This window comes from Myotis daubentonii, chromosome 2, assembly GCF_963259705.1.
Source record: "Myotis daubentonii chromosome 2, mMyoDau2.1, whole genome shotgun sequence".
NCBI lineage: Eukaryota > Metazoa > Chordata > Mammalia > Chiroptera > Vespertilionidae > Myotis > Myotis daubentonii.
Window position 1 is genome coordinate 2,911,976 of NC_081841.1, and position 15,272 is coordinate 2,927,247.

The following is a 15,272-nucleotide window of genomic DNA, read 5'->3' on the forward strand; positions in this document are numbered from 1 at the left end:
TGGGAGGTGGTGGGAGGGAGGTGTGAGTCCCACTCTCTGTGTGCTGTTGGGGCCTGAAGGCTTTGCCACCACGCCATGCCTACTCGGGGAAGCCGCCCGTCCCCTTTGGTCAGGCAGGAGATTTAACGCTCGTCCGTCCTCCCCTCCTCCCACGGCGGCCAGCTCCCCGACCCTCCTTCCTCTAATGCAGGGTGAATACCTTCCCATCTGCTCAGGCCTTAGAATAATCCCGTGTGTGACGTCACTCGGCGAGGCCTGCCTGTCCCTAGGGCTGGAATCAGGCCGGGAATCTGGCCCGAGCCTTTTATACGACCAACGGCCGAGTCCCTGAGGGAAGAGGGCCCGGCCAGGATAGCGGTGAGGACCATGAAGTGTTGCAGTTGCCGGCCACCCGCCAGACAGAGGACAGGCGCTTGGCCAGGCAGCCAGACTGCTCCGAGGCTCCGAGGCTCTGGCGACCGGGCCTGGGATCCGCTGCGAAGCCCCCGGTCTCTATAATCCACGCATTCACGCGGGCTGCACGCGGAGCACTTCTCGTCTCGGCGCAGGGGGCCCTGGCTGCCCGATGCAGAGCTGACCACAAACCGCAGCCTTCCCCCGGGGGAACGGCAATGCCAAGGGCAGAAGTTGAGCTCGGTTCTTAAGCTTGACGTGCGGCCGGCATTGCGGAGCGTGCAGCGAGGAGGAGGCTCAGAGAGGCTGAGTAACTTACCTGATCGAGGCAGCCGGTCAGTGGGGGGCCAGGAGCCAGCCCAGGTCTGGAGGAGGCGGGTTTCAGCAGGAGAGGCCAAGGGCGGGGATCCCCACCGCAGCCGCATGGACGTCTGGGCCGAGCCCGCCCTGGAGGCTGCCTGTGCATTCCGGGCCCGCCGCACCCTGTGTGTCAACCAAGCATGTTTCCTGGTGATGCCAAGTGTGGGTGCAGGATCACCCCAGGGGGAGGGCCTCCGCTCTGGAGGGACTCCTCCTTCCTGGTGCTCCACCGAGCCCCCCGCCCCTTCCCTCACCACGGAGGACGGAGGCCCAGTGGCGTGCACTGCCCCGTGGTGTGATGAGTTCACTCCTCACCCGCTCGTCCTGTCACCAGGGCCCCCGTGCCCCAGGAGGGAGGCGTGTGCCCGACCCCATGCACGCGGGAGTGCCCCCGAGGCTGAGCATGTCCAGGCGGAGAGGGTGAGGGGGACTATGGGGACAGGCAGCGGGGTCTGGGAGGGAGTGGGGCGGGCCGGGCCAGGCGCTTGGACTTTCTCCAGCGGGTGGCAAGGGGGCCTGAGGGCACAGGAGCCCTGAGGGCTTTAGGCTGGGATTGTGTCCGTGAACGGTGCATGGGACAAGGGCCTAGGACACCGCAGAAGCCATGATGGTGACTTGGGCAAGACGGGGCCCTGCTGAGCGGGGGCAGGCTCACCCGGAGATGACCAGTCCAAATCCGGCCCTGGAAGCCCCCACCCCGCTGCCTCATCTCGGGGACCCCGGGGAGAAGGCCCGAGCCCAGCGCCGGACCAGGGCCTGGTGTCCAGGTGGAGCACGTGGCACGGAGGGCGACGAGATGAGCTGTGGGGTGGGACACAGGGCCGAGGTGGGCCAGTGAACCGGGCGCGACGGGGCCTGCAGGCTGGGAGGTCCAGGTGGCCCTGGGTGTGCGAGGGGCCAGGCAGGGGCCACCTCTGGACGGTGCGGCCTTTTGTGCCTCTGGATCGGTCATCTCCCGGCTGAGACACCTGCGTGTGTGGCTCATTCTCACAGCTGCTCTGAGGGAGAAGGAAGGGTGGGCCCAGGCTGGTGTGGTCACCTGTCCCAGCTCCGGCCAAGCCCCGAGGGCCATGGGGCCCTGGCTCCGGCCACTGGCTCTGCCACCCCCCGTCGCATCTAGAGAGCCAGGCTTGGCCTGATGCTGGGGAACGTGCCAGATCTCAGCCAAGAGGCCAGAGGTTCCGACATCGCAGACAGGGCAGCGCCCGCTGGCTGCCAACCTGGATGGACCAGCGCAGCCTGACCTGGTCGGCACTCTCTGAAGATGCTGGGGTCCGTTAGCAGCTAGGACCCCCCGTCGGCCAGGAGGTGGCCTGGAGGCGGGCAAGGGGCCTCTGATGCGGGGTTAGCTGTGTTCCTGGAGGAGCAGAGGGTGTGTTTCGGCTCTGGCTGCTGGCGGGAGGCAGGGCGGGAGGGAAGCAGCCCGTCCAGCCCACTGCGGGCGAGGCGCCTGCCACCGGCACACAGAGGGGCCCTGGTGCACAGTCCAGTGTGCACGCGCCTTCCAGGCCGGCTCAGGCGGGACGGGTGATGGGCCTGAGGGGTCTGCGGTCAGCTGCCCTGGGGACAGGGGTGTCTGGCACAGGTGGCATGGCGAGGGGTCTTTGCAGTGCGTGGGAGTTCCTGCGCCGGGCAGATGGGGTAGGCGCGTGGGAGAGGGTTTCTAGGACGACAGAGAGCCCTCAGAGGGCGGGTGGATGGGTGGTCACTCCCCCGTCTGCACATGTCACCTTGTCCCTAAAGCCGTCCTTTCCCAGGCCCAGAGGCATTCCAGCCACGGGGTGGCCAGCGAGTGCAGTCGGCTGGGCCTGGGACCTGAGGACCGGGTGCTCGGGCTCCCCCACCGGGCGGTCCTGCAGGCCTATCGTCCCCACCCAGCTCGCCCCAAGCTCCAGTCCAGCCGCTGAGCGGGTCCCTCCCATTGAGCCCTGTCAGGCACAGAACCTTCCGGAATCCATGTCGCCTACTCTGAATCCGCCCCCAGGTGTGGGGACGGGAGACAGTGGACAGTTGCGAGCACTTAGGGTGGCGTGAGGGGCCTCACACCAGCGCCCTTCGTCCGAGTAGCGCTGTTGCCTGTACAGGAGGTCCCGCTAGGGCAGTGATGGCGAACCTTCTGAGCTCGGCGTGTCAGCATTTTGAAAAACCCTAACTTAACTCTGATGCCGTGTCACATATAGACATTTTTTGGTATTTGCAACCATCGTAAAACAAAGATTTATATTTTTGATATTTATTTTATATATTTAAATGCCATTTAACAAAGAAAAATCAACCAAAAAAATGAGTTCGCCTGTCACCTCTGACCCGCGTGTCCTAGGTTCGCCATCACTGCGCTAGGACCACCTCGCCGGGTCTGAGGCTCAGAGAGGGCGAGAGCCTGCGTGTGCTCACACCGTGCACAGCGGCAGAGCCGGGCTGGAGCCGAGCTGGTCCGACTGCTCTGGCCTCGGTGCTCCGCCTGCAGCTGGGAGGGTCAGGGGGCACGGGAGTGGGGTGGGGGGCGATGGCAGTAACGCCCCTCACGGTCTGAATGTTGAGATGTGTGAGCCTTCAGAGCAATGCCCACCCGCGCGGCTGCTTTCATTCCTGTCCCTGCTTCTCCGTCCTGGAGGCTCCAGGCCCAGCATGGCCCAGCGCCCCTCTGACCCCTCCCCGCCCGCCCCCCACCGGTGTCACAGACTCCCTCTCCGCAGGGCCTGTCTGCAAACAGCTGCTCCTGCCTCCCCTCCCTGCTCGCCTCCCCCGGCCCCCGGGCTGCTGCCATGGGAACCGCTGAGGAAAGCTTGATGCTGAGAGCAACTCTGGGGGCCCATGGGGAGCTGGGAGAGGGTGCTGGGCAGAGCAGTGGTGCCAGGGCGGCGGCAGGCCCCCTCTGGCCTTGGATGTCCACCCCAGGACACCTGCCTCAGTGGCCAGGGCTATAGCTTGTGCCCTGGAGGAATTCCACACCCAGGTGCCAGGCACATGGAGCTTCCCCGTGAAATGAGGCTGCTGGGTGCTCATACTTGGGCCTAAACCAGCCCTGGGACCTGTGCCGGCCTCATGGAGGTGGGGGCACAGGCAGGGCGCAGGAGGGCGGCTGTGATAGAGGCTGCCTGGCTGCTCCGTCCTCAAGCAGAGGCCCTGCCCCGAGCACCGGCAGTGCAGTGCCCACTCCACGCTGTGCCCCGCACCTGCAGCGGCCGCTCCCTCCAGCCGGGGCCACCAGTGAGGGGAAGGGGGGCATTCCGGGCCGAGGGCACGTGAGCCACAGAGCATGCCCGGCCGGGGCCCCGCCCGTGCAGGGGCTGGAGGAGGCGGAGGGGAGCAGCCCATCTCACTGCCGAGGCCGAGGCCGGGCCAGGCGTGAACCGAGCCGGGAGGATCCGAGTCTGGAAACGGAGCCCAGGACGGGCGTCCCATCATCTCCAGGCCCAGAGACGTGCAGGGATTCTCCCAGGCTACACAGCAAAGCCGGGCCAGCAAGGAACCAGAGCCAGGCTGCCTGGCTGCAGGCCTGGCTCCCGGGCTCCAGCAGGGACCCAGGGCACGGAGGGTCCCCTCTGGCGAGAGCTGGGGTGGGTCCCCCCCTGTGGGGTGCGGGGCCACGAGGCCTCCTCTCTGTCACCCGCCAGCACACGCCCCCCTGACGGAGGCCGCGGCAGGAGCGGGTGGGGGCAGCATTTGGGTGACCGGTACATCGGTTCCTTTAAACAGCCCGGCCCTGGCCAGCTCTGCCCGGCACAGCAGCCGAGCCGCAGCGGCAAGCCGGGCACCGGCCCTCCGGGCACGGGGACACTGGCCTGGCCTGGGCGGGGGGACAGACTCCACCGTCAGGCAGTGGGGGCTGGGCTGGAGGCCGGAGGAGAGGCCGACCCACCCCTGTAGGGGGAGCAGCAGGTCTGGTCTCAAAGAGAAGGTAGGAGCCAGGCCAGGGAGGAAGGCGTGGGGACGCGGAGAAGGCTGTGGGACAGAAGGCACAGCCCGTGCAAAGGCCGCGTTGGAGCGAGCAGGGCCGCTCCGCGGTGAGGGGGAGCCAGGCTGCACTGAGGGGCTGCGCGCTCCTGCAGCGGAAAACCTCCCACCGCCCTGGCCGCGGGGCTCTGTCGGTTGAGTGTCATCCCGGGCACCCAGGCGTCCGGCTCCATCCCCGGGAGGGGGCTTGCGGGAGGCGGTCCGTGTTTCTCTCTCATTGATGTTTCTCTCTCTTCCCTCCCTTCCGCTCTCTCTCTCAAATCAATAAACACATATATTTTTTTAAACCCAAACAAACAAAAAACTTTGAGGAGATAACTGCCTTTCTACAATAGAGTAGCGTCTGGGCCACTTTCCTTCTGAAAAACAAACCGACACCCTCCATCATTCTGCGTCTGGAGGGCGGAGCAGCCCTGGGGCGGGGGGGGGGTGTTGGTGAATAAATAAGAAAAATGATGGAGGGACCTGAGACCCTGGGCAGAACACAGTCTGTCGTTGCCCGGTGACAGGGGCCGAGTGAGGAGGGAATAGAGGGTGGGTCTGAGGGGCAGGTGCCAGGGAACAGCCAGGACCCGTGGCTGCCGCGTGGGAAATGGGGCGGTGGGGGTGGGGGGTGAGGGGGGCGTGAGACGTGGAGTGTGGGGAGGGTGGCCGAGCGGATGCCCTGTTTCCTGGGCTTCTGAGAAGCGGGGAGACCTGGGGCAGGCTGGAAGGGGGCTGGCCCAGGTAGGTGCCGGCGAGTTCCACGGCACGTGGGGGCGTGAGGTGGCCCAGTGTGGGTGCTGAGGGGCAGGGGGCACAGCTCTGGAACTTGGGTCGGTTTGTCCTAAGACAACAGACTTCCTGCACTTGCCCTGGGCCCAGTAAGATGGGGAGGAGCTGGTATCCCAGGTGGCGGGGATGGCATGAGCCAAGGCCCTGGGGTGGGCAAGCAAGGGGCACCCACAGAGACTGCTGGCAGGTCTGTGAGTGGCACCCATGTGGGGGCATGAGGGTGAAGGCAGGGTCCACCCCATCCTGGGAGCCCCAGATGGCAACTGAGGATTCCTTCCAAAGGGAAAATCGGACGGCTTCCCAGGTTTCCACATCCTGGTGGAAGACTTCACAGTGCCTCTCCCCCCCCCCCCCCCCGCTAAGGACTTGGGGTGTGGGGGGCTGTTCTGGCTGGACAGGGCCCAGGGCAGAGGACCAGCATCTGGGAGGAGGCAGACCGGGCCGGTGGGGGAGAGGAGGTGGAGGGTGGGCATGAGGAGAGGATCCAGGACTCCTCACGGCCCCTCTGCTCTGGGACCCCGAGATGGCCCGTGCCGTGTTCCCTCACCAGCGCGGCCGATCGCCTGGCCGAGCGACGGCCGTGCGCCCCTCTCATCTCTCTCCGTCTCTCCCCAGCAACTACACCGCCCTCCTGGGCGTGTGGATCTACGGCTTCTTCGTGCTGACGCTGCTGGTCCTGGATCTCCTGTATTACTCGGCGATGAACTACGACATTTGCAAGGTTTACCTGACGCGGTGGGGCGTCCACGGACGGTGGATGAAACAGGACCCGCAGCGGTGGGGGAACCCTGCCCCGCAGCCCCCGCCTCCCCCTGGCCCCCTGCCACCAGCCCCCCCGGCCGTGCACACGCTGCAGGGAGACCCCCACAGCCCGCCGCTGGTGACCTTCCAGAGTTCGTCTGCCTGGTGAGTGCTTGCGATCGGGTCCCAGGCTGCCCTGGCTCACTTGCCTTTGGCCAGCGAGCTCGGGAAATGCCAGACCGTTGTTGCCGCCCTGTTTGCCTTGTCAATCAATTACCTGATTATCTGCCAAGAAAGAGTTGAGCTTGTCCATGGCGGCCAGGTGTGCCTGAGCAGGAGAGTCCACATGAGAGGTGGAGACGGAGTTTAGAAGCATCGCTTGCAGGTTTGTCGCCCTGAGAGCTGGTGTGAGAGTCATTGCCGCTGAGCGCTAAATGGTGCGGTGAGCTTCCTGGCTGCCAAGGCAAAAGGGGAAATTGGGTGGCTTTCCAACGTTTCACCATCTGGCCGAAGGAAGCAGATCAGTCTGTGATGGGCCGGGGGGGTTTCTCGGAATGAAGTTGGACTGTGAGCCTATCGGGGGCTCCGTGGTGCGCACGCTGAGTCACAGAGAGGCGTCTGAGGCAGGCCGAGCAGGCGGCTGCGCAGTGATGCGCAGGAGGGAAAGGAGCCAGCAGGAGGGAGTCCCAGGGACCGGCCTTGTGGGGCGGCTGCCCCTGCAGCACCTGTCCACCCCGCTGAGCAGAGTGTTCCCATCCATCACCTCCACTGCGACTCTCGTGCCTGTGCAGCCAGCGGGTGGAGGTGGGGAGTGAGCGCGCCGGGTCCCGGGCAGTGCAAGGTTGGGAGGAGGGCGGAGGTCTGTGCCTTTTGGAGCAGGGAGCCACCGCGCCGCTGGCCGGAGCCAGCCCCTGGCCGGAGCCAGGCTGCGTGCAGGTGTGGGGTGAGGGGTTCAGGGGTGGGGTGAGGGGTTCGACACTCGGTGGGGGCTGAGCTGCAGCCGTGGGCACAGTATCCCGGGACATCACCATGCTGAACCTCGGGTACAAGATTGAGGTGCAGCCCTGGCGGGCGTGGCTCGGGGGTGGGGCGTCGTCCCAGACTCTGGAGGTTGCTGGTCTGATTCCCGGTCGGGGCGCGTCCGGGTTGCGGGCTTGATCCCCGGCTGGGAGCATGCAGGAGGCACCTGATCGGTGTTTCTCTCTTCTCTCTTTCTAAAATATCACTAAGAATGTGAAAAACACTAAGGCGCAAAAACATACAGCACAGTGGTCACTGCCAAGTCCATACGTTTTCCAAGCAACCCGACCCGGGTTCAAGGCCCAGCTCTGCCGTTTCCCAGCCCGAAGCTTCAGGCAGGTCCCTTCCCCCCCACACCTCCCCACCCCGCTGCCCCGGGCTTGTTCTCAGGGTTAAGCGCCCGGCACATAGTAGGTACTCAGTTCGCCGTGGCTGCGTCCTCACAGGAGATGCCGCCAAGCTAGTAGTGACCATTTAAGTGGTTAACCGGTAGCGACCTTTCAATAAGGAGGGACTTAAATAATTAATAAGGTGCGACTTAAGTCAGCTTGTGCTTATTGATCCAATAATGGCCCCATCGATCACGCAGGAGACAAAGTCCCGGCCTTGCTCAGCCAAGTCTGACAAATGTCCGCGGGGCAGGGCCCCTGGGTGGGGGTCCCCTGCCGGCTCCCGGGGACGCAGAGATGGTGGCGGGAAGACGCATAGCCCGCCCAAAGCTGCAGACAACGAGAGGCCTGCTGCCTGGCCCCGGGGGCGGCGGGGGGGGGGGCGGGGTCTGAAGCGTGGGCCTTAGGCAGCAACACGCTGGGCTGTTGGCCACCGAGAGCAAGCGTGTCACAGCCTCACAGTCAGGCCGGGAAAGGCCAAGGCGTGTGTGCGAGGCCAGGACGCTCACCAGGCACTGCGACGGGCTTCTGTCCCGCTGTCTCCCTTCAGGAGCCTCCCGAGACAGCGCTGCCCCCTCTCACTTCCCTCTTCAGCCTCGCGGCCTCTCTCTTCCCTCCCGTCCCGTCCTGTCCTGCTCCGTGGTATGTGGGTGAGCCCAGCTTTTCCAGCTCCTGGAGGCCTCCCACCCCCCACCCCACCCCACCCCCGTACCCCGATTCCCTGTACACAGGGAGCAGGGCACGAGAAAAGACCACGTGGCCCTTGAAGTCACATGACCCTTGCAGATTTCATGAGGCCCAAGGAAGAATGAGGACTTGGCCTGGCTGTTCGCCCCCCGTCCCCCCCCCACCCCCCCACACCCCCCACCCCCCCCCTCGCCTTGTGGAGAACACCCTCCAGCTCTTTGCAGAACTCACCCGTGCCTCCTGCGGGCGCCTGAGTTCACCCCAGAACCCTCCTCCTGGTGGAACGCGGGCCCCTGTCTCCCTGGCAGTGGGCCAGGCCGGGGTCTGCTTTCTGCAGGGGGACACCCGCCAACGGCGAGGGAGTCCGGGGAGTTAGCAGACGTGCCCCCCAGAGAGTCTCCAGGTTAAAGCCTTCTCTCCTTTCTGTTCTGTCCCTGCCCCGAGGGCCCCCCTACACCTGACAGAGACCCCCTTTCCTTCGGGGCTGGGTGCCCAGGACACGCCCGTCCCCGGGTCCAAAGGAAAGGACCAGGTGCCCTGGCCAGTGTTCTCCGTGTTCGAGGTCGGCCTGGAATGAAGGGTCTGCAGGTTCCATTCTGGTCCAGGGCGCGGTCCTCAGTCGCAGGCTCCATCCCCTGCCCGGTCAGGGCACATGCGGGAGGAAAACCAATCGGTATGTCCCCGTCACATCGATGTCTCTCTCTCTCCCTCTCTCTCTCTCTCACCCTCCCCTCCCTTCCACTCGCTCTAAAAATCAACGGGGAAAACATATCCTCGGGGGAGGATTAACCAAAAACAGGCAGGGCCTGGTGGCTTCTGGGGTGACCCAGGTCTGTGCCGGTGGATGTGCCCACTTGTACCGGAGTGACGGAGACCCTGGCAGAGGGAGCCCCAAGGACCTGGAGTTCGAATCCCGCCAGAATCCTTTGACCCGGGCAGGCCCTGCAGCATCTCAGCCCCTCCCCGCCCCAGAGGTTCAGGGTTCGGCGGGAGGGGCCGGAAGATGCGCCCAGAGAGGCCCGGAGAGGCCTGGCGCCTGGCGCCCCAGCTCAGAGGTCCTGATCGCTCGTCTTAATTACTCTCTCCCGTCTTAGCTGCCTCCTCCCCGCAGCCATCCACCAAGGAACAGTCACCGTTCCTTCTTCTTATGCCCAATTGTTCACCACAAAGTGCCTGGCTCACCGACGATCAGGAGAGCAGGCACAGGCGGCCTCAGCTGAGCGCAGCCCCCGCCCTCCAGCTTCGTGCCGCTGGCTCCTTCCTTCACTTACAGCTGTTCCATCCGCACATACATCGTGTGTCTGGGCTTTTAATTCAACATCACATCCTGGAGAGCTTCCGCACAACCAGGACGCCCCTGTGACCACTGCTCTCCTGGCTGGCTGCTGTCCCAGGGAGATGATGGACGGGTGTCCCTCAGGGACCCAGTGTCCTGGCTCGGCCACCTGGAGGCCTCTGCCCCCCACCTGCCCTGGTCCCCCTTCCGCCTCTCAGAGCATCGCCGGGTCCGTGACAGGGGCGTTTCCAGCTATCGGCCTTGAAACCCTCCATCCCTGCCCAGGCCAGGGCCGCCCAGTGGCCCCCCTCGTCTTCCCCAAAGCCGAGCACCCGCCCTGGGACCACCCCGCCTGCTCCGTAGCTCTATTTGTTCACAGGCAGGAGCAGAGGGGCAGGTGCAAAGGCTCTCAGAGGCTGAGCAGCCGGGGTTCAAGCCGCTCCCCTGGGTCTGGCAGCCAGAGGACCTCCCCCGGGGCGGGAGGCGGGAGGTGCTGTCTGGTTAGAGGAGAGGAGACGCGGGAAGACCTGGCAGGCGGAACGGCTCCGCAGACGTCCCTCATCACCCCGGCGTCCCTCGGGGGGGTTGGGCCCTCTGGGCCGAGTACCGTCTGGCCAGGGAACAGTCGGCACCTGAAAAGGGTTTCCATGGGTGAGTAGGAGTTTTCTGGAAGCGGAGAATGGACAGTCTAGGCCGAGAGCAGCTCCGGCTCCCTCCTTCCAGCCCCGGCGGTGCCGGCCCGGGTATCAGCGGATCAGAGGGGGCCTTCCCGCCGAGGCTGATAAACTAGCAACAGCCCCCACGCCCACCCCGCCCACTCCCCCATTCCCTGGTTTCCTCACGTGCTCACCGCCTGCAGTTGCGTTCGCTCTGTGGTCTGCTGTCTTCTCTGCGAGGCACCGGAGAGAGGGGTGGGTCTGTCTTGTACTCCCGCCCCCCCCCTCCCCCGCACGGGGAGTAGGCGCTCAGTGACGGCGAGTGGAGTGACCGTGTCCTCATGTGCCCCGTGCCTGGCGCCTGTCAGCTTTAGGCTAGCTCCCCCCACGACACCCCCCCCCCCCCCCCAGGGAAGTATCTATACAGCTGCTGGCTTGTTACGGTGACACACGATCAGCAGGGACACACTAAGGCAGCCACCAGCACCTGTACTGTGGCTGGGTGTCCTGGGCGAGTGGTTGCCTGGATAGATCCCAGGTGGGGGATTACTGAGTCAAGGGGCGGACAGCTTTATGGCTGCCGCCAGCACCGCCCTGTGATCGTGCTTCCTCTGACTGTCGCACCCCTTCCCTTCCATCTGGTAACTCCTGGGTCTCCTCTCCTGTGCGCTGCCCATTCATCTCACTGTGCCCCCTGAGACAGGCGGGAATCGAGTCATTTCCGCACAGCCCCGCGCACTTCCCGGACTCCGGCTCCCGGCGTTCCTCTCGGCTGCACAGCTCTCGCCCCCGCCGTTTGCTTAATACATTTTTAATGGACTTTCAATCACGTCTCCTTCCGAGAGAACTGCGACTCGAGTTACGCCTTTGCTTCTCAGGTTGGAGAGTTAAACGCTCCCCAATGCCCGTGGAAACGGGGCCAGGAGCGGCCTCGAGGGGTGCGGGGGCCACCTCGCCCCGGCCCCCAGGACCTGCGGGCTGGATTTGCAGGAATTTGGGGAGCCCGTTGTTAAACACATCCACCGACAAAAATGAAATGATACCAACTTACAGTTAAATAAACTGTATAAACGCACAAGTAATAGACACCGGAAACCCTTCCCTTCCTCAGGTTGTTGCCACCTTTGCCACTCTCTCTGCGCCTGAGTGTGGACAACTATTGTGTCCGCGCAGTGAAAGCCTGGGTGGCGGTGGCTGCCCCGCATCCCCTCCCGACTCCCAGTCCAGTGACATCGCAGTGGCAGCATTTACACCAGGGAAATGGGCAGCAAGTGCTACAGATTAGGGCTTGTTTCCCGCTGGAGAACTGGTCGTCAAATGTTTGCCGCCAGCCACCCAACTGCCTGTTCCGGCTCCAGCGCTCACATATTCAGCCCCGTGAGAGGCCTGCCCGCCTGTGGTGTGTGCACCCCACCGTGGAGGAGCGCGCGTGCTTCATGCCCCTGTGAGAGCAGGAGCCAGTGTTCCAGGGACACCCACAGGCGGGCAGCGGGCAGCAGTAGCCGGGGCAGTGGGCAAGGTGGCTCTGGAAGGGAGGGTCGTCCACCCTGTGCAGCTCCGGGTCCTTCCGAGCAAAGAGAGCAGGGGAGACAGAACGCGTGGCCAGACCTCCCTGCCACACCCCTGCCCGGGCCCCGTGGGCACGGCCGGCGTCAGTCCCTTTGCAGACCTCCAGCTCCGTCTTGCTTCTCCTCCTCAGAAACTGTCCACTGCGAGGAAGCAGCCGGGCCGGCTGGGAATTCGCTGTCTTCACCAAGCACTTAGCGAGCATTGGCCGTATCGTGCGGTAAATGCTGAGAATAAAAGATAAGAAAAAATCAATGTATCAGCCACGGGCGAATGAATATACCTTAGAGAAGGTGTTGGAAAAGTCGCTTCGAAGATGCACTTCCAGGATCAACTAGACTGAGCGTGGCCGTCCCAGCCCCTTCCAGCCCAGGTGCCACTCTATCTGGGCTGGGGGTAGGGGTGCGGGGGGGGGCAGGCCAGGGCCCTGGGTCCCGCCAGCCAGATCCGCAGGCCCTGTGACCGCGGGCACGTCATTCACTCCTCTGAAGCCTGTTTGCTTGTCTGTGAAAGGTGGGGTGGGGGGAGGTGGATCGAGAGGACGGAGTGTCCTATTAGGAGCCTGACACAGAGTAAGGGCTCAGCCACGTGGCACCCCTATTCCCAGGGACACGCGCCATCCTGCTCTCGCACCTGCCCACCCAGCAGGGGGAGACCCCCACTGCCCACCCCGCGCGCCAGCGTGGAACTTAGTGGAGATTTCCTAACGGGGTGACTGCAGCCGGGTTCGTGTAAACCAAGGCGCCAGCTGGCCCAGCAGTTAGAGGGGCTGTTTCCGGAAGGCCTGGCGACTCGGGCTCACGCGAGGAAAGGAGGCTGCTCGGGGCTGCGGCCAGGGGACCGTGGGAAAGCGGGGTCACCGTGAAGGGGCACCGTGGCTGGGCGGTGGCTGTTACCTCCCCCCAACCATGTAGTTCAGAGACTTACAGGGCCAGCTGGCAGCCCGGGCGCCGCGGGGCGGGAGGAATTCCGCCCCTCCTCGTGGGCCAGGAGGACATGGCATCTTGCCTTCATTATTCCCCCATCATTCGCGCTCCGGCCTTAACTGCTAAAATATTTGCTTCTAAGAATAGATGCTGGTTGCACAGCAAATGTGTCAGGATGATGGAAACCCACGCTTGCCCGGGGCGGAGAGGGCCGCTGCGCATAAGCGCCCTCCGGACGGCCCGCCTGTTTCCCAGGCGCCCAGAGGTGCTGGGGGGAGGGGTGCGGGGCCAGGTGGCTTTGGCCTGGAACTCCATCCGGCATGCCCGTCGCTGGACGCTGCAGCCCATGCGTGGCAAGAATAAGGGCTCGGGGCCCCCTGGGCTGGTCGCCAGGCTCCGTGCTGCCCAGCTGTGTGTCCTCGGGCAAGCTGCTTGCCCTCTCTGAGCTGGACACGGGTGGGAGCAAGTCATTCTGCAGGTGGATCACGGGGATGGAGTCCGAGACCCACTCACAGGACCCACTCACAGGAAGGACCCCCAAACCCCCTTCCCTGCCTGTCCACTCTGTCAGTGGGGAGAGGGTCCCTGGCAAGCGCTTGCTCTCCCCTCCCCCTCGCCCAGTGTGTTTGCTGAGGCCTCAGGCCACAGCTCCTCCCACCAGACAGGAAAAGGGGGCTGTTGTCCTCCTGTCAGTTTGGTTCCCCCGGGCCTCCCTGTCCCAGAATCCACTCCCTGGTGAGGCGGCAGGTGTCTGGGATCGATGGGCTCTGGCCCCTGAGCCGGGGGGGCTCGGCCACAGAGACCAGGGCCCAGGAGTTACGCTCTCCTTCCCCACTGGGGGGCCCCTGACCGTCCCAGGCAAGAGCCTTCCTGGATGCCAGCCTCCTCCCCCTACCTCAGCGGCCAGACCCCGCCCCTCCGGCAAACAGGCCCCCCCTCCCACCCAGGCCGCCCCTCCTCGGGACCTCTGACACCCCTTCCTGCACCTTCCCGAGTTCCTAGAATAAATGCCGCCCAGCGCTGTGTCCCTGCCTGGACCCTGATGGACACACCACCTACATGACCCTCAGGGGACGTCTGTGTGTCTCCGACTGTGCATGAGTGACGGAGGGCTGCTTGCTTGTCCCGAAAGCCATTGCTCAGGCCGCGGCGCATCCCACAGCTGGTGCCCCGGGGAGAGGACACACAGCTTCATGAAGCGGCCGTCCGATGGGGACAGTGCCCACTAGTTTGAGGAGCGCGTGGGGCCGGCCAGCGCTCTGAGCAGCCTGTGAGTTGGTCGGGTGGAGTTTTGGTGGGAGCTCCCTGAGCGGGGAGGGCCCCTGGGAGGAGGGGAGGCCTTGCAGGGCCCCAGGGAAGAAGCTGTAGGCTGTTGGGGGAGGGATGGGAGGAAATGATTTGCAAAGATTTCGGAGGTGGAGGAGGCAAGACCTTCAGAGGGATGGATGGATGTGGGGGTGAAGGGCGCTCCAAGGCCGACCGTAGGGTGACGGGCGGTGTTACCACAGGGCGGAAGGATCAGGCTGGAGGAGAGGTGGGGCAGGGGTGTGGGCAGAGCACGGTGGGTGCACTAGCACCAACTTGGGGGGGGTGTTGGGCTGTGGCACGGGTTGGGGGGGGCAGTGTAAAGGGAAGATGTGTATCCTGAGGACTAGGGAGGTCCCCAGTGAGGGGAGATGGAGAGGTGCCCGAAGGGACAGGTGCGTGCCAGGTGGGCAGAGGGGGGGCCCAGGAGGGGTGGTGGTCCTGGGACACAGTGCCCATGGTGGACGGCCGCCTTCCGTCCGTGGTGCCAGCCAGGATAGGTAAAGACTAGGTGTGTGTGTGTGTGTGTGTGTAGCCTTGTGTGCATGGTGGTTCCGTACACAAATGTGTGCCGTGTGCACACTCACATGCTGGGCTGTCCTGGCTCCAGGCTCGCCTCGCCTGCTGCCCCTGTCCTGACCTGAGGGCCCTGCGATGCGTGGGGAGGGCCAGGGCATCTGAGGCTGACCAGGCTGCAGGAGCATAAAATCAGGACCAGGTCTGCACCCACACTCAGGGGACAGAGGTCCGGACGGTGCTGGGCCAGGAGAGCAGGGGCCGTGGCGGGGCCAGGGCAGGGGCACACCCCCCAGAGCAAGGAGGCACATTAGTGTCACGGGGTTTACAAGACACGGACCCGAGCCTGGGCCCCTGGCTGAGGCTGGGGACACAATGGACCAGGCCCAGTCTCTGCCCTGGAGATGCTCACGCAAGCCTGGTCTCCTCGGTGGGCTCCCCACCCCGGCGCCCCATGGGCTCCTACTCATCCATCAGAACCTCACTCAGGTCACTCTGCTCCCCCAGGCCTCCCTCCGGCCCCTGGAGGACTCCTCTCCCTGCTCCCCACGCCAGCGCGGCCTGCTGTCACCTCTGGGTGCGGCAGGGACAGTCTGAGAGCCCCCGTGGTCCCAGTGCTGCAGCCGAGCCCTGGGCGGGTCACGCCTGCTTGTTTACGCCTCCCCCGCTGGCTTTGCTGCGTGACCGAGGTGGAGGGAAGGGGCGA

The 15,272-nt window shown here is 64.8% G+C and overlaps 1 protein-coding gene across 1 annotated transcript in view; it reads left to right on the forward strand.

The window, feature by feature from the left end:
- The window catches only part of SHISAL1 (shisa like 1), a 39,387-nt gene extending 26,197 nt beyond the window's left edge, over positions 1-13,190 (forward strand). Inside the window, exons 4-5 of the mRNA XM_059680868.1 lie at positions 6,100-6,390; positions 13,001-13,190. Coding sequence (XP_059536851.1) covers positions 6,100-6,390; positions 13,001-13,190 — 481 coding nt within the window. The remainder of the gene's footprint in view (positions 1-6,099; positions 6,391-13,000) is intronic.
- Positions 13,191-15,272: the final 2,082 nt, after the last annotated feature.